The following is an 18,420-nucleotide window of genomic DNA, read 5'->3' on the forward strand; positions in this document are numbered from 1 at the left end:
ACCTTACTATGAGTCACATTCAGTGCCCCGTTTCAGACCTCAGATAATTACAGGATTTATAGGCTAAGCTTATTTACAATGTCCACCTCACATAAGGATGATTACTCCTAAATATGAATTTACACACCTGGACCTGGGCTAGTGCAAAAAGTTGTCTACTCTGGCGAAGGAGCAGGAACCAGACCGGACTCGGGCCATGAGCTGAACACACTCCGTGGCCTGACCGAGCGCTAGCATCAGCGGAGGCTGTTTAGGCAGATTTTGAGACTCTGATGAAGAAAAACACAAAGAATCACAAAGAAAGTAATCAAATATTCTTGCTCCTTTCTGCTTGGCTTGAGATAGTTTAGGTTTGCACTGATCATCTCATCTCATTTTTAACAGATATTACAGCTGTTTGTGAAAGGCAACATTTCTTACTGGTGGCAGAAAATGACAACTCAATATTCATATTAATATGAACCTTTGTATGCCTTGGGGGAAAATCCAGTGAAAATATTAATAATGTCAGGATTGATTGATTTTTTATTTGTTTTTGAGGAAATTTGCTACCTATGGCTAAAAGCAAGGAAATAAAAAGCAGAATATGTGAACATAACAAAGTTATTATAGTTTACCCCTTTCAAGTTGGTTTTTATTTTTGGTTTTATTTCAGTTTGTTTCCAGAGTGAATTTTCTTGTTTTGGGTTAGTTTTTATTGTTTGTTTAGTTTAGTTTCTATTAGTTTCAGTGTTAGTTTTAGTTTTAAAGGAAAATCTGTACAGGTATTACAATAAAAACAGAACTTTCTGAAGGTGTTTCAGGGTATTACTTCTATATTTTCATTTCATTTTAGTTCGTTTTCCAGGTTCAAAATATCATTTCAGTTAGTTTTATTTATTTATTTATTTATTTTTTCAAAAGTCTAATTTCTATTTTTTAATTTAGTTAATTAAAATGTTTTTTTACACCTAGCTTTGAGCATAATAACCTTGGTACAAGCGATACACACTGTTCTAATACGTGAACATTAAGGGAATTAAGTGCTGACTTTCTTAACCACATGTCCTTTTGATTCACTGAATGCTTGTATAAATGCTGAGCTCTGTTAAAGATAGGAACCACCACACAATCTGGTTTGTTTACATTTAGCTCATTTAGCTAACATGCTAATGTTTTAGCATAATATCTTTTATAATTTTTAAAAACAACTTTCTTTAACCCTTTTCATTTATCTTTAATAAAAACAGTGCTCGCTTCCACTTTATGTGTATTCAAGATGTCAAGCAAACCCTGAAAATCTTGCCATACTGCAATCTGTCTATTGAAAGGTTTCTAGCCATAAACCTCTGTTCTTGGCTTTGAATGGTGTTTGATAACAATATTCTATAAAGACAAAGGACATTTTTTTTGGATTTCTATTCTTATATTCAACTGAAAATCCTTATTCTGTTGATCTTGTTGGAGTTGCATATGGAACTGCTGCAACAAAACAATGTCATCTAGCAAAAATCACTGTGTGTGTTGATTTAATTCTTGTAAAAAAGAAAAAAGAAAAAGACAAAAAGCAATCTTTGTAACATCAAATTAATTAGATGGCCACGAGACTTTATAATACCATCTGTTGCTGCTTTCCTTGATTTAGAGGTAAACATTTTTGGCTTTTAATCAAAGGCAAAACCAGAATGAAGGCATTCTCTTAAAAAGTTTGAGCACATACGGTACTGTGTAAAAGTCTTCTCCATCATGTAAATCAAACATTAAAAGTAATTCTGCAGGAGCTAAACATATTATTTGTTGAATAAAAGAAAACCTACTTTATAAAATGTATTAAATATAAAAACATTCTTGTATTTCTCCAAAGTAGGAAAGCTTAAAAGTGTACAGTTTAAAGCTTGTCAAATGTTAGAACTTGGAGGCATATTCGTACATTTTCAAGAGAGAATGAATAGTTTACTATGTTGTCGGGGCAATTTACTTAGGGGTCTAAATACCAGCACTGGCCCCTTCAGAGCTCTGATATTATCATCGTTAAGGTGAAGAAGACAGAAAGTCATATTTGTCTTTTCTTTGCACAGTTTTGTATGTATGAGCGGAACCCACAGAATATGTTTGTGCTTTGCTCTTTACCCAGTATGGCGCTGTTGAGGGCAGAGCAGAGTGACTCTCTCTGCGTAGGGTCTAACTGCTGGCCCACGGGGCAGTTCCAGGGATCTGAGTACGCTAGCAGGCTGAATGCATCCTACACAGAGACACAGTGAGAGACGCACACACACAAACACACACACAGATCCTTTGTGAATACAACACAGCTGAATCCCTGCAGTGCAGAACACTCTCCAGCTTTGGATTTCCTTAATAGCCCTAAAGCTACAAAGTATTCATTAACATTCTGGGCACCAGCTAACGAGACACAACTGTTTGGCCAGTATAAATTATGAAGACAAGTCATAAGAGCTACTGTCCTGCGTTTACTCATTTCATAGTCTTTCCTGTCATGTCTTTATCCTATTATACCGACAGAAAACTACTATAACACTTAGAGTTAGACAAAAAGAGAACAGGCGCCTTAATCTATCCTAACCAGGCTCTTTTCATTTTTTGTTTCCAATATTCACCGGTCCACAAACACTAAAACATGGATAACCTAATGAGTGATCATAATATAAATAATACAAACAACTAATAATGCTATTCTAAGTATTCTTACTTTAATGAGGGTGATGACATGATAATGTTGCCTGCTGAGTATGCAAGTGGGTATTTAATGGTATATAGGCCTACATTTCTGCCCCCTGGTGGACAAAAATGAGAATGCCAAAACAGTGTCCCAGCACATCATTTCAATACATGCATAACCCTCTTTTGAAGTTTTAAAAAGAGGGGTATGTATGATAATATCAATACAAAATGATCAAATGATACTGGAAAAATGTTTGTTTTAAAACTCAAAAAAAAAAAAAAACCTGAAGAAGTTTCACATATCCAAAAAAATCCAGAGATAAATGGTTTACTCTGGTCTTTTTAATTAAATGTTTTTTATTTACTTTTTCACCATTTTTATTTGTGTTTCCTTAAATTCTTGTCAGTCACCTGTAAAACACTTTAAACTGTAAAGATGAAGTGCCCTGCAAATAAAGACTGATTTAGGATCTTCCTGTACATTGGAAACTACTGCTTGTCAGAAATAACTTTGACTTTATCTGTTTTACAACAGCACATTATAAATCATAAGTCCGTCCAATTTCTGCAGCGTGCACAGAATACTATAACCAGGACTTTAACTGGTGCCAGCAGAAACAAATCTCCTCAGCCCACTCCTTGCATCACATCTGTTTTTTGGCATTGTAGCTGTTTGTTGAGCTCGAGCCCATGTGCAGTGGAATGTGTGTGTACCTGTAACATTTTCTTGTGTGTGGTATTCTTGCCGTACTCCTGACACAGCTGTTCGTTGAGCGCCTGCAGCTCCCGTCCAAACTGGATCATCCTCTCTGTGGCTGCTTGGTTCCCACCACAAAGCTGTCTGCTGTGACTACAAACCTCATCTGGTGGAGAAACACACACAAACGCACTGTAAAAACATCCTAAAGAAAGGTGGATCAAGTCTAAAGCAAGAGGAAATATAAAGGCTAGAAGCAGTATAAAGACCAAGACATTTTCAGGAGTGTGACTGAGTGCACGTGTGTATTCTTCGTGTACCTGTGACTCCATTGCCAATGCTGTTGTCGTCTGGCTGAAGGATTTCTTCATGTTTGTATGTTCCGTTCATGATCCGCGCCGAGGAGCCCTCAACAACGCCGTTGGTGTAGTGCTCTGCTTCGATCTCCATCTCACTGTCACTGCTCACACACACACACACACACACACACACACACACACACACACACACACACACACAGAGTGTAAAAGACAATATTAAGGAACATTTTAGGCCTGGGTAGTATCACAATAATGAACTATTTAGAAAACATGCGATCTTTACTAACACCCCCCCGTGCCAAACACCACATTTGGAGCATCTGAACAAATATTCTGCACCCATTAACACCTTTATTAGCTTATGTTATCTATCTCTTATATTTATGCCTAAAATTAAATAATGAAGGGAAACATCCCCTGCCATCACTGAACGAACAACTGTCAGCAAACATAATACAACCTGCATCACCTCAATGTTTTGGTTTAACCTTGGGTTTGGGTTGGTTCACTTCTTATCATTGCCATTTTTAATCCAGCTGCACACCTAACCCGCTTCAGATTAGGTTACATTCAAGAACAACAACTCTAAACAAGTGCATACTGACCAGTTAATCTCTAGAAAATAACATCACCATTCCAAGATGATCCCCCAGACAATGTTATGCACATAGTCTATACTTTCTAGAGATTTTCTAATGTCTGTGTTTCTCTGATGAACATTAATAAGAAATATAGATTCTTAGCCATTTTTCCTCCTCCTGGCTGCAAGCGATTTAATTTTCCTGCAAGCGCTGCAGTCATCAAACAGGGCGGCTAAGCCTTTTACTTGTTGACCTTATATAACATTTGCAAGTAAGCTTACCTAATGGTTTGAATTATGCTTTTATATTTGTTCTGTACTTGCTCTCAGACCGTTTAAAGGGTTGTAGCTGAAAGAATAAGACTGATAGTGCTTTACAAGCCACTGTTCATTTAAATAGCACATTAAGTTTTTTAAGGTGTAATGACAGCCTTAACAAGCAAGCTGTTGGGTGCCCCAGCAACAAGTTAATTTAATGGAATACACAGCTGTAATTACAGTCCAATCTTCCTGTTTCCTAATGACAGAGCCGTGATACTGATGAGGCTATAAACGCACATTCTTGCCTCCTTCCTTTCTTGGATTTAAATGTGCTTAAATTAATATCATGTTTTTCAAGTCAAAGCACTTAAAGTGTTTGACTTTGACTTGCATGTAAGTAGACTTGCAGCTAGATTTGGTATCCCTGAATTATCGAGTTGATAACCACTTAGCTGGATTCCAAAAGTTAGGGTAAGTGAAATGAGATGAGGGAAAGATATCCTAGGCATGCTCAACTTGCACCACAGTACAGACTCCAGGTCTACACGTATCAGCTGTAAAACAAGCTGTCAGGGCTTCTCACCTGGTTTCCTGGGTGCTGTTGGCACTGTGCGGCTGGCTCTTGGTGGAATCGGAGGAATTGGACTCAGAGTAGTTGATGGATGAAGGGGAGGAGGAGGAGGAGGAAGAGGCAGAGGAGGATGCGCTGGGGTATTTGATGCTGCCGCTGCTGCTGTGGCTCTTTGACTTGTTCGGGGGAGTCACCCCGTTACTACAGGTGGGGCTGTCTGAACCTGGTAGTGAGTAAAGTAGGAGAGGAAACAAAGACCTATAAATAAACTTAAAGGTAGAGGGAAAGCCAGTCCTGTTTGTGTGATGTACCTCCGGTGTGCAGGTGTGTGTTGCTGGCTCCGTGGTGGGGGCTGAGGCACGGTGAGCCGGGGTAACTGTCCTGGGACTTTGGGGAGCGAATCGTCAAGCAGCGAACCTCACTGTCTGTACCGTTCACCATCTCCACAAACTGGCGACACCTAGAGGCCAGTTTAATCAGTGTTACTGGTATTCACCGGACAATAAGCCATTTAAATATCAAGCAGATTTTACGTCCATAATAGCTGTGGCGGCAAATTCATGCTTGCCTTTGAACCCACCCTATACAGCAGACTTACTTCAACATGAATAGTAGATTGGGGTTGCGTTCTAACAGACCGGGATAAAGCTGCTGAGTTGCTTCTATGGCCTCACCAACCCGCCCTGCCAGCACTAGCTTCTGTATTCCTATTAGATGAAAAGCAGAATGGTTTTTACAATATACTCAACATCTGGAGAATTCAAGCTTTCAAAACAAACATTTGAAAGAGGCCAATACATCAACAGAGACAAGTAACACCCCACACCCTCTAATATAATAGAGAAAAATCTAATGATTCCCTTTGAGCACACACTGCTGTGTGCACTCACTCTGTCTGTTCTTTATAGATGTCTGGTCCTCTTGTATCATGGTCTCTGTAGCTCTGGCAAAGGCTGTTGCAGTGGCACAGTACCCATGGTGCACCAAGTAGCTGGAAACCATACTAGGAAAAAACAAGGTATATAATACAAAATAAAAAAAATCTTCCTTCTGATTCCTCCTCACTAACTTTAAGATTTTTATATCACATTTATCTTTCTCTGAAAATATCAAATTAGAAATATTTCATCTGTACGACGTTTACACCAAGAAAGGCAATGTGAATATGGACAGAATGGTTTAGGTGTCTTTAGAACTTTGTGACTGTGGCATACAGCTTGAAAACATCTGTCCAGAGTCAAGATAAATATTTATACACACATGTAGTATTTTCACTGTTTCATACAGGTTTAGAAATATAATGAAACCGCTGGCCAGCATTGCTTTTAACAAATATCAATAAAACAGGGGAAAAAAGTGTTTTAGAGATTGTTTCTCTAGTGGGATTTTTTTTTGCAGAAGAAGGAGAATGTACGTAGGATGACATGCCAAAGAAATATTCAGTGATATCAGTGTGGCTCCGTGGTGTGTATTTAACAGTTTTAGAATAACAGTGGAGCTCTATGGTTAAAGAAATAAGATATGCACACACAAAACTTAGTGGGCTGATTCGTTATTCATTGTCAGAATAAGAAACATTTTATTTTGTTTTCAAGAAGAAAACATCTTTCTGGGTACTTCCTGTTAAATATGAACTCAGCTGAGGGGAAATATTACATGATATCATTAAAAGTGCTAATGGCTCCAGAGAGACGAGCTCTCTTGAAAGGAAATATTACAATATGTTTTTATCCACTGGTCCTCCTCCACTGTAGATATGCTACTGGTATTTTTCCAATATTTTTTCTACCACCATCCTGCACAACATTGCTGCTGTCATTTTTATGGCTTTGAGATAAAGTATTATGGTGTGTGTGTGTGTGTGTGTGTGTGTGTGTGTGTGTGTGTGTGAGTGTGAAGGTGTTGGAGCTGAATCTTACTTCTGTAGGACGGCCTGCCACTCCCCCAGCCGCTCGCCTATGGGAAAGCGAGCGATCATGCCGTGGATCTTGGCCCGCCATTCGCTCATGTAGTCCTCAATGTCGAAGACAAATGGCTGCTGGCCAAAGTTGGCGTCTACGATCTCACCGGGGGTCTGAAGCCCCACAGTGGGGTACAGGTTGGGCTGGTAGAAACGTAAAATAGTAAACAGAACTGATTTGGCACTAAGCCACAATAATATTTACATATTATTAAAAAAAAATGAATACATTACAGCGCTGCATCAAACGCTTCAAAAAACAAAGCCTGAAGGGGAATTTATCATATTTTCCCCTATTTTATAGCATATCTACACTTATACAGTTGTTGGTGATCATACTAACAGTGATGATTTCCAACAATCGGGTCAGAGTACCACCACAAATTTAAAAGGTTTGGGATGCTGTGCAACAAAATTCAATGATTTGCAAATCTCATACACCCATATTTTATTCACAATAGAAAATAGAAAACATATAAAATGTTTAAAGGCAGATGTTTCATTATTTAAAAAAAAAACAAAAAAACCTAACTAATTTTGAATTTGATGGCAGCAACATGTTATAAAAAAGTTGGGATGGGACAACAAAGGGTAGTAGTACTTTATTTTTAGTAGTACTAAAAATAAAAAGCTCCAAATAATTTGATTAATTGGCAAGAAGTCAGTAACACGACTGGGTATAAAATGAGCATCAAAACGGTTTGAACAAATTATGGAACATTTTCAGAATAATATTCCTCAATGTAAAATTCCAAAGACTGACCATATATCAAAAAATTGAGGAAATCTGGTGAAATCTTTGTGCGCAAGGGGCAGTGTTGAAACTCTATAGTGGCCTGTCTTTAGTTCAAAAACTGAACACGTTTGGTGAATTGCGTCTTGATGCATTCTCAATTATCCAGGAAAGTAAAGTTGATTCTGTTCATCTGGACGTAGCGTTTTGTGGGAGAAACGTTTCGTCACTCATCCAAGTGACGTCTTCAGTCTCAGCTGACTGCAGGTTTCCTCAATCTTATAAACAGTACATTTGCATAATGACTGAAACCAGCCCACTGAAGGAACAATGCGCTGGGAGGTTGTTTATAAGACTGGGGAAACCTGCAGTCAGCTGAGACTGAAGACGTCACTTGGATGAGTGACGAAACGTTTCTCCCACAAAACGCTACATCCAGATGAACAGAATCAACTTTTTGGTGACATTTGGTGAATAAAAAAAAATCAACACAGAAGATCCAGCACCTTGAATGCTACATCAGACAAGATTGGGACAATATTCCTCCTCAGTTTTCAGACTGTTGCTAAAAGAAGGGATGCCACGCAGTGGAACATGGCCATGTCAAACTTTTTGAGAGGTGTTGCTACCATCTAATTCAAAATGGTGCATTTTGTCAATTTAAACATTTCACATGTTTTAAGTGTTGTGTTGTGAATAAAATATGGGTTTATATGATTTTCAATTTACTGCATTTCATATTTATTTGCATTTTACACTGCGTCCCATCTGTTTTGGAATTGGGTGTATACCCACCAACTCTGTGATGTGTGATGAGCTGTTCATGGCAGTTAAATTGTGACAGGATAGAAACACTGATGGTGTCTCTCTTAGGCGGAGCTTTAATGCTAACTAGCTGCACACGTCTGTATTTTAGTGGCTGTAAACAATCGAAATAGTTCTTACATGAAACTGCTCAAAACAAAGTCTGTGGACTTTTGATGTAACTTGGTCACAGTTTTTGAAAAGACATATTAATGCAGAGTTCCCCAAATGTATTTTTGTGCATTAAAGACCACAAAGTGCAAATTTGTTTTACAAAATTAAAAACTTGCTAAGTGAGTAACCTACACCAAAACGATCTACATGGGTAAAAATACATAAACTTGATTTTGGGTTGTCCCAAAATCAAATGTCATCAAAAGCACTTTTGTTATGGAATACCTCGGGTTCCATAATAGACAAGAGTCACTGGACAAACAGCTGTTTGTTGGTTTTTGCAAAAAACAAAAAAACAACCCACTAACAGGATATGAAACTAACATCAGCACTCAGATGAAGGCTGCTTGGGTTAGATCCTGTTTGGTTTCTGCATGTACAGCTACTTTGAACTGTGGAGACTGTAGTCTAGTTTAAACCAATCTTTCCTTTTTGAAACATTCCAGTCATATCAGCCACTGGATCCAAAAACACAGAAAGGGTTTCTGACCCCAAATGGCAAAATAAACTGCAATTAGATGGGCAGCTGCACAGTTGATATCACTTACACGAAACAAAAATTATTAAAATTGGGCTTATTAATAAAAGGAAAGTGCTGAAGGGTTATGATGGGAAAACATGGCTATAATGAATACTTACGGGGAGGTCTGTGAAGGCAACACCTAAAGGACAGAAAGACAAACCCAGTTAGAGTTAAGAACGTACACACACATTGGTTCCAGTTGATGCTAAATGACATTCTATCAATTAATTTAAAATAAAAGGATCTTAACATGTACACCAACCTAAACTGATGCCATTTTTGGTGTAAAAGCAAGTGTTGTTAATGAGGTTGACGCAGCAGCCAATTACATCACCCGTGGTGAATGTCGGCCCGTATGGTTGGCCGGTCCCGGAGGAGCAGAAGGAGTGTCCGTCATCTCCATGGTAACCGTATGAGTGCTTGTCCCATCCTAAAATAGGACAAGGATTAGGATTAGTTCTTGCATCTCATACTTGAACCATGTGAAAAACGTGTCAGTAATCAAAACCTCGGCGACAAACACACAGTCTTACTGCTGCACGCATAAATTGGGAGCAGCTCAGTATGAAAAGTATAAGCAGCTGGGGTGAAGTGGCTTGCTTGAGGTCACTGCTAACAGGAAGGAAGACAGTTACTCATTGACTTCAGCAACTCAAATTTTCCCATCTGACTGCCGCTGCCTACAAGGCGGCTCATAAAAACTGACACTTTCTGAGTCTGCAGGCCGTCCTCCCGGATGGCCAGCAGGAGGACTTTGTCTGTGTAAAGAAACTGGTGAGTCACTGCCAACAGGAACAGCAGCACAGGAGGCTGCACCAGAAGACTAAAGGGCACCAGGGGAAGAGAGGAAGATCTCATGATGTACTAATTACATAAACCAATTTCTTGTTCCTGCTGGTAGTGATGCATGTGTATACAACAAAGGTGAGTCACTGGTAGCTTATTAAGGCAAATGAGTAAGAACTTAGCATACAGTGCAATAAATTCTATATTTGTTGATATTTTTCAAGTTTTTACAGATCTGGAATTTCTACAGATAAGCAGAGTGTTAAATTCCAGGCTGATAACGGTGCTTAAAACAACAGCCAAAGCTGAAACCGATGTTATCTTTATTTTTAAAGATTTTTTTTTTTTTATCCTTTGTATCAAGTCAACAAAGTCTGAAAATTTAACACAACAGATATGTATCTGCCTTTGTTATCGGTAAATACCATCTTATACGCTGATATCAGTCAATAAGGCTAATATCAGCCATTACTGATATTTGACCCATGTATCAGTGCATCCCAAGAAATTTCCTAATAACATGCTAAGAAACTTACAAAGAAAAGCCATCTACTTGAGTCCTAGGGATGGGGGAGACAGTCAATACAGCTTGTTGTGGTATGAAAACACAGGCATGACTGATCCCTAATCCCTCTTATACACTCTTGTTTTACCATTGTGAAATAATGTTTCCAGTGAAATAAAATACCAGTTGGTCACATTCCAATTAACTGATTCATTTGGACTTGAGAGCCCTTCGGATTAAGCAATATGTTCTTGTGACACAGCATCAACAGTTATAGCTATGTCCACAAGCTTCAAACTACATTTATAAACATTTAGCATCTTAGGCTTCTGAATTAGAAACCTAACATTTGCTAATTAGTAGTGCATTTACAGTTGAGGCTAATGTAACCACACTAAAAATAATAGTGCCAAATAACAGAATGAAAAAGACAATCCTGAATCAAATATTAAGTACAAGATGGTTTCAACTAAAATTGACTAGCAGTTGCTGACATACATTGTTATGGACCACAAAAAGACACATCTTATGCCTTCTAGGCTCATCGTGGGATCACTTGGGAGGATCCAGTACCCCAGGCATGCAACCAAATGTTTTAGTGTGTCTACAGCTGACCTCATAGACTTCTGTAAGTCTATATTCCACAGTTTTTCGGAATATTCAAGAAGAAACACTAAAAAGTATATGTGAAGGACACTTTACAGAAACCTTTATTAAAAACTATTATTACTATTACACATGTAATAGTTTTTAAATTGCAATTGCAATGGATTTTTCTAGGGAGTCCACTTTTTTGTGTGTCTTTCCACATCATTTATTTCATCAGTAATGTCCAGACAGTTACTCCCACTTTGCTCAAGTCTGCCTCTTCTGTTGCAACCTCAGCTCTTGTGTGTAGCCAAATATAGCACCACAGGGTTCTTGGGTATTTCATAACCTATTATCAATGTTAACGCTACCCATATGTCATCTGTTTATTTTGTAATTGTCAAACATTCACTTTTCTCAAAACAGCCTCCAGCGTGACAGTTGTATAGATGAATATCTACAACTAGTATTAAAGCACCTGTGTTATGACTTGCATCTTTCTAAGACACTCCATTTAGTTCCTGTCTTGCTACAGCTGCCCTGTTCAAAAATACTCTTTCCCATTTGTCTCTAACACACCGTGGATCCCACTTTACCAGCAAAGTTCTTGCAGTTAAAATAACTTAATGCAAGTTTTTCATGATAAAACTACAATTTGAGTCTGATTACAGTCTTAAAATTCTCCTAAAAAAGCAGCTTTTTGCTTAAATTAATCAGACATGTTTTAAGAAATGATGGGTATTCCCTATAGGAAATTGCCCAAGAAAACCTGAAGATTTCATACAGTGGTTTGTTCTACTTCATTCACAACCAGGATAATAGAAAGAGAAGTGGCACAGCCCAGTCCACAATTCAGAATGAAGACGTTGGAGATCAGCACTTCTATTTTGAAAAATAAACATAAAAACAGATGCTTCACAGATGTGGTATGAAGGTAGTAACTACGGTTGTATGACTTTATTTATTAGAAGATTGCTTTGATGAGTTTCCCCTTTTGAGGGAAATTTTTAAGAGTGCAATTGATCCTACCATGGATGATGTTGTCAATGCACATCAGTTATCAGCTGTACTAACTATTCAATAAGAATTATTAGATGATAAACTTGCACTAGTTCAGTGGTTCCCAAACTTTTTTGCGTGGTCCCCCTTTGTTTTACAAGAAAAATGTTCGCCTTCCCCCTCAAACATTTAGTAAACAATTAAGCAAATACAAGTAACCTGCAATAAATTACAGGTAGTAATAAAATAAACTACTAACTCTTTTACGCTACGTCCACACCTACACGGGTATTTTTGAAAACACAGCTGTTTCTGTTACTGTCCCTCCATTTAGAAAGGCAGAGGCATCACGGTGTAATTATTTTACCTGCAGTTGTTTTTTTCCCTGTGTAATAATATTCAACATTGCTATCAATACATTTTTCACAAAATGCCTCTCTGTGCAAAATGGGTTCAAAAACATAAACAACTGTGGGATACTGTTTGTCCGTGATTTGAACCAAGGGAACAAATCGTGGCAGGAACGACCTGATGTTATTTGTATCTGCTGTAACTAGAGCTGGGCGATATGAGATTTTTTCATATCACGATATGTTTTTTTCATTTCAGGCGATAACGATATCTATCACGATATAAGCCAAATAACTATATTTGTAAGATTTAAATGTGCCGTTGCTCACAAGTAAAATGTGAAATAATCAGCAGCTTGTTTTTATTTAAATATTTATTTCCCATAATAAGTTCAACAGGGTAGATGTACTTAAGGAACATGAGACTTTTTCAGATAAATAAAGGCAAATATTACAAACTACACAAAAGGCAGCCGCTAAAGCGTTTAAGTTTCAAAATAGAACAAACGAAACAGACTACTAAATTGTCAATTCCACTTAGAAACAAAATATTAATTCTAAAAATAAATCTTAGTTTGTTTTACAGAAGAACAGACAAAATTGACTAACTTTTGTCAATATCAAATAAACTGAGAACTAAAAGGAAATTCTCAATCTCTCCTTGTTGTATAGCTTAGCTTTTCAAACAGTTTTAACAGTTACTTTAGTCTGACAAAAGCCGAATGACGAATTAGCGCTTCCAGTCAGAGACTGAGGCTACGTCCACGCGTACACGGGTATTTTTGAAAACTGAGATTTTCCATTTTCGTTTTAAAAAATAATCCCGTCCACACATAAAGGCAGAAATGAAGGAAAACGCTGCTATGAACATGCCAAAGCAGCAGGTGGCGCTAGATTCCTAACCGTGCAGAAATGTTGGCCAATCAGAAGTCTAGAAGCCTCGGTGGGAAAAAGTAAACAAAGCTGGGGCATAGAAGCAGAACCGAGTCGTATGTGTGGAGGGACAGTAACTGTGTGTATATGTAAGCATTTAAACACTGCAGAGAGTAGAATTAACAGTAACAGTATTGTAGAAATTCATTTCACCGAAACAATAACGTGGCGCAGTGTGACGCATGCACCAGTTTATTGTATTTCCAGACTTGCTTTCGGCACAATTTACAGTGCACGCTACTCTGTTTTTTGTCAGACTTGAAATAGCCGAAATACCTTCACACTACGGAACTTCTATGGCTCTTCCGTTTGACAATCTCTCCGGCGTTGGAACCATCATCTGTTTTCTCTTCGGTCACGCTCGGTTGATTTTTCTAGTCGGCACACTCATTTCCTCCATTACGCGCTGGCTCCATTACCCGCTGGCTGCTCCCAAACAAACACACGTGCGGCTTGGCACTTGTGCTGTACGTAACAAGTGACGCTGCGGCTGTGATTGGTTCGGCTCTGTGCTACTTAATTTGGATTGACTGACCTTTTTTTTTTTTTTTTTTTAAGAGGACAAGAGCGGCGAAGTCTATCGCGATAGTTTAATTTCTCTATCGAGTAAAAGTTATATTGCGATACATATCGTTATCGTTCTATCGCCCAGCTCTAGCTGTAACTTTACTGTATAAAGAGCTAACATCTCCAAAATGACAGGAGTAATTAGTCATTACAACAAGTGTGTATGAACTAAAAATCAAGAATGTGGGATACTGTTTGTCCGTGATGTGCAGAGCCCAGCGCGTGCTCCCCACGAAGGGAAACACAATTCTGCAGGGGAGACCTACCTCGGCACTTGTGCAGGTGAAGCCAAAGGGAAGATATGCTTCACCATATTTTCTAGTCTTTGGCTTCGAATGAAGTTGGTTTGGAAACATATTCAGCGATGCTTCATCTCCTGCTTTGCGTTTGAGTGGGCGCCTCGTGCTAGCAGTGTCCAAGCGTTTTTGTTTTCCCCTTTTCATACCACGCCCCCCCGCAATGGCTCTGCACCCCCCCTAGGGGGAGGGCCCCACAATTTGGGAAGCTCTGCACTAGTTAACCCAGTGTGCTACCGGACAACTTGCTGAAAATGTGCTTCAGTACATTCCTATTAAAAATGTTCTTGTTTTTATGTTTTACGTGTTGTTTGGAATCATTACACAAGTAAACACCAATAAAATAAAGTGGTACAGTATAACTGACAAAAGTGGGACCAGCAAAGCCAATAATCCAAGGCAATAACAACCCGTATGACCCTTCAAAATAAAGGTATAAGCTTTACACACAGCTTGGCACAGTATGGAGTGCTACAGACTGCAAGATGCAACCACCATAAAGTACAGTTTAACCTAAATAATTCTATACCGCTCTTTGAGAGGATGTAAAACGACCATATAGGATGACATGTCTGTATTATCCTGCCTGTCTAAGACAAATAAAATGATACTAGTATCGATCTGTTATTAATTCCTGTATCTCTTCCAAAGCTAAAATGCAGTCTCATACTGTCTGAGTGAGAAAGTTACATAGATCTTCGCCTCTTTGCCCGAGTGAATTCATATCAGCTGTCTGGTTAATTGCACAGATTTGATCTAAAGTTATATGGAAGTATTCTTCTATAGCACAAGGGAAATCGGTAAACTTCACAAAATCAGACCTTGACTTTAACTCAATGAAACCTTAAGTTTTGCATGAATGGCTCACCGTGAACTGAGCACCCTGAAAGTGACCTGAACTGGACTGTGTTCAGCTTCAGCTCTGTTGTGTTTCTCCTCACTTGCAGCTTACATGTTGTTGCCAAAAAGCAAAGCAGGGTTAGGAAAAGTAGGTCATGGGTGAGCCGAGATATTAGATGCGTACTTGTATGTGCACATGTGTATCTGTGAGCATGTCATAAAGTACTAGGCTCAGCTGGACATGCATCTTTGTATCTGTATCCTGTGCATTGGGGCATTTCTTTCAACTTACACAACACATATTGTCCTCTGTCCCTCCATGTGTTTTTTGTGCATAAGTGTATATACGTGTGTGTGTGTGTGTGTGTGTGTGTGTGTGTGTGTGTGTGTGTGTGTGTGTGCGCGGTGAGGTATTAGATTAATCTGCTGACAGGGATATTGCCTCTAAAGCCAGGCTCGCTGCTCCAACATGCTAATGAAATGGGCAGGCCTCCACAGCAGGATCAGGCACAGAGGTCAGCAGTGGAGAACATTGTACTATCACAGGACGCACAAACACATACACAAGGACAGTACTTTATTACATTTTTGATGTATAACCATAAAAAAAAAGGGATGCTGTGTAAGATGTAAATAAAAAGAATGCAGTAAATTGCAGATCTCATAAACCTATAACACATCTGAAAAATTAAACAGAGATATGTTATTATTTCATGAAAAAATTAGGTTGTTTTGAAAATGACGGCAGCAACATGAATGCCATGTTTTCTGATTAAATAGAAAAATGACCATCCAACTTGTTACCAGCACTAAGGTCAAAACTTATATCTGACTGTGACGAAATGCATTACTGACTATGGATTCATAGTAGAAGAGTCCAGGTGAAAAATTGGCTTGTTTATAGTCCAGATCTTCAGTCCAGCAGCTGATCCTCAGTTAATGTGTACGGACTGTTGTTAAAAGGAGAGGGGATGCTACCCAGTGGAAAACAAAGCCCCGTCCTAAGTTTTTAAGGATGTGTTGGTATCATTAAACATTTGATATAATTTTTTTAACACGCAAGTTTAATCTTCTATCATGCATATTACTGTATTCTGTGTTTATTAACATTTTACACAGTGCCCCAGTTTTTTTACTTACTCGAGTAAAATCTGAACTCACCTTTCACAAAATTTATTTCAAATCCAATAATTTTATAAAAATTTATATTTTACATCAAAACAGGAAAATAATATGATTTATGTGTAGTTCCAGATCCCATAAAAAATGAACATCCACAGTTGTGATGTAAAGAAAACCACAGAACCACATGACCCAAGGTAGCTCCTGCCGGCAGTGAGGACACAAGTAATACCTACACAACACTGGTTTTACTTTCATTTCTGAGCAGTTAAGATTTTTTTTTTTAAAAAAAGAAGAAACCAATTGACAAACATATATTTATTAACTTTCTTGGGCTTTTCCTCTGGCCCTGGTTAAAATTTCTCTCCTCTGAAAATAGAAAATCCCTAACTTAGAATATTTGCAGTTCTATAAAGATGCATCTTCAAAGATCTGAAACTTTACAAGCATGAAATACTCGCTCTTTTAACAGACTTTTCAGAGATGCTTGAATCTTCAGTTTCAGCTTTGAACTCTGGTACATCTGACAGGTTTTCTTTTTTTAAGATATTTTTTTTAGCACTTTGCCTTTCATTAAAGAGATGCAGCAGAGACAGACTAGAAAAGTGTTTTTTGTAAAGCAGACAGGGCAAAGTCATGCAGCAAAGGTTGAGCAGAGAGTCAGTTGCTGAGAGCATTTTTTAGAAAGTGGTGTGTGCCCTAGACAATCAACCATCAGGTCACCCCATCAGACAGAGTTTTAACAGGATAAATGAAACCAGGAAAGTGTGCTATTCAGCATAGCAATTTCAAGACCATAGCTTTCAAAACTTAGTTTTGAATCTTATGATTTATGATGGTAATTCCACCTCACAGGGAACTTATATAACACTTCAGCGCTTTAACTCAAGAAGAATTTCTGAGTGCAAGATTTTCAATTTCGCAGGTCTGATTCGGGTGTTTTTTGCCATTACTAGCAAAAACTAGAAAAGTTAAATACAACAACCTTGCTTAAGGATGTCATATTCAGTATTTGACAAATAAGTGTTAATTTAGCAGTTTGATCATTTTGGATGCTGCAGTTCGTGGGCTCAGTTCTATTGCATTAAAATAACCGGAATGTCTAATATTATCTCCATTCAAAATTAAAATAACAGAAACACATCTTTGCACAAAGACACCTTCACAATCACCATACATATACTCACAGCACATATAGAACATTATACACTTCACCAGCACACACACAACATGTGCAGCATGCTGTGAAAGTGTGCACAGATACACAGATGAGTGGGAACAAACATAAACACTGAGAGATGCAATCAGCGAAGCCCAGGACACACAGAGATAAATCTCCACAGTTTGGGACAAACACACACTGGCACACAAATACGCCGAGTTAGTCCGAGTTAAGGCAATCATCAGTAATCTGTGTACCAGGGCTACACACCATCTGTAGTAAAATCCTAGTTACAAAAGATACTTTCATAACTGATCTGTAACCAGTTGTGAAAAAAGCATCCATCCATGCAACGCTTTTCCACATTGTTCCGGGCCTTTGTGTGACGTCTAACACATGCGAATCAAGAAGAGAGGAGAATGAGGGATCTTTGTGTATGTGTGCATCTAGACTCTGCTGAACTGGCTGCCACCAGCCTCCACAGCATTCCACAAACCTCAGCCACCGCACAGATCTTAACCATTCAATAAGCAAATAGCCCCACACGGGCCCTGAAAACCACAGGATATGATTGGTGGAAGCACATACATGTTCTCACTGGTTGGGGAGAGGGAAGGGGCTTAAGTGAGGTTATCGGCAGCTAAGTGGCCACTATGTTTCCCCCTGTGTCACCCGAGGTTGCTGGACCATTAACACACGTCCAGATAAAACAAAACAATACAAAATAATCAGTGGAAAAGTGGAGGACAAGGAATAAAACTGATATGTTGACCTCCCATATGAATGCATTGCCTACTGTCTATGTACAGCATTTAGACAATAAAATGTTTATGTGTTAGCAGACAAAGGCTTGTTTCTTATCAAATCTTTATAGCAGCACCTTTGTTCTCGGAATTATAGAAGTGACCGCTGTCTGAGCTGTTCACACAAGTAAACAAAGTTAGCAGAAGTGTAAGACAACTGATTTGTTGAGTAGGAGATTTTTATA

General features: G+C 38.5%; 1 protein-coding gene across 1 annotated transcript in view; it reads right to left on the reverse strand.

Moving 5' to 3' along the window:
• ranbp10 (RAN binding protein 10) overlaps positions 1-18,420 on the reverse strand; it is a 41,655-nt gene that overhangs the window by 4,091 nt on the left and 19,144 nt on the right. Inside the window, exons 4-14 of the mRNA XM_085280509.1 lie at positions 9,547-9,714; positions 9,401-9,423; positions 7,010-7,194; positions 5,981-6,093; positions 5,689-5,797; positions 5,402-5,550; positions 5,103-5,313; positions 3,679-3,818; positions 3,376-3,524; positions 2,110-2,221; positions 128-269 (exon numbers count right to left, since the gene is read on the reverse strand). Of these exons, the coding sequence (XP_085136635.1) occupies positions 139-269; positions 2,110-2,221; positions 3,376-3,524; positions 3,679-3,818; positions 5,103-5,313; positions 5,402-5,550; positions 5,689-5,797; positions 5,981-6,093; positions 7,010-7,194; positions 9,401-9,423; positions 9,547-9,714 (1,490 nt within the window). The 3' untranslated portion in view covers positions 128-138. The remainder of the gene's footprint in view (positions 1-127; positions 270-2,109; positions 2,222-3,375; positions 3,525-3,678; positions 3,819-5,102; positions 5,314-5,401; positions 5,551-5,688; positions 5,798-5,980; positions 6,094-7,009; positions 7,195-9,400; positions 9,424-9,546; positions 9,715-18,420) is intronic.

The sequence above is a fragment of the Mchenga conophoros genome, linkage group LG7 (genome assembly GCF_057382185.1).
Source record: "Mchenga conophoros isolate Kocher_MC1m ecotype Shallow Benthic linkage group LG7, M_conophoros_male_GT1.1, whole genome shotgun sequence".
Lineage (NCBI taxonomy): Eukaryota > Metazoa > Chordata > Actinopteri > Cichliformes > Cichlidae > Mchenga > Mchenga conophoros.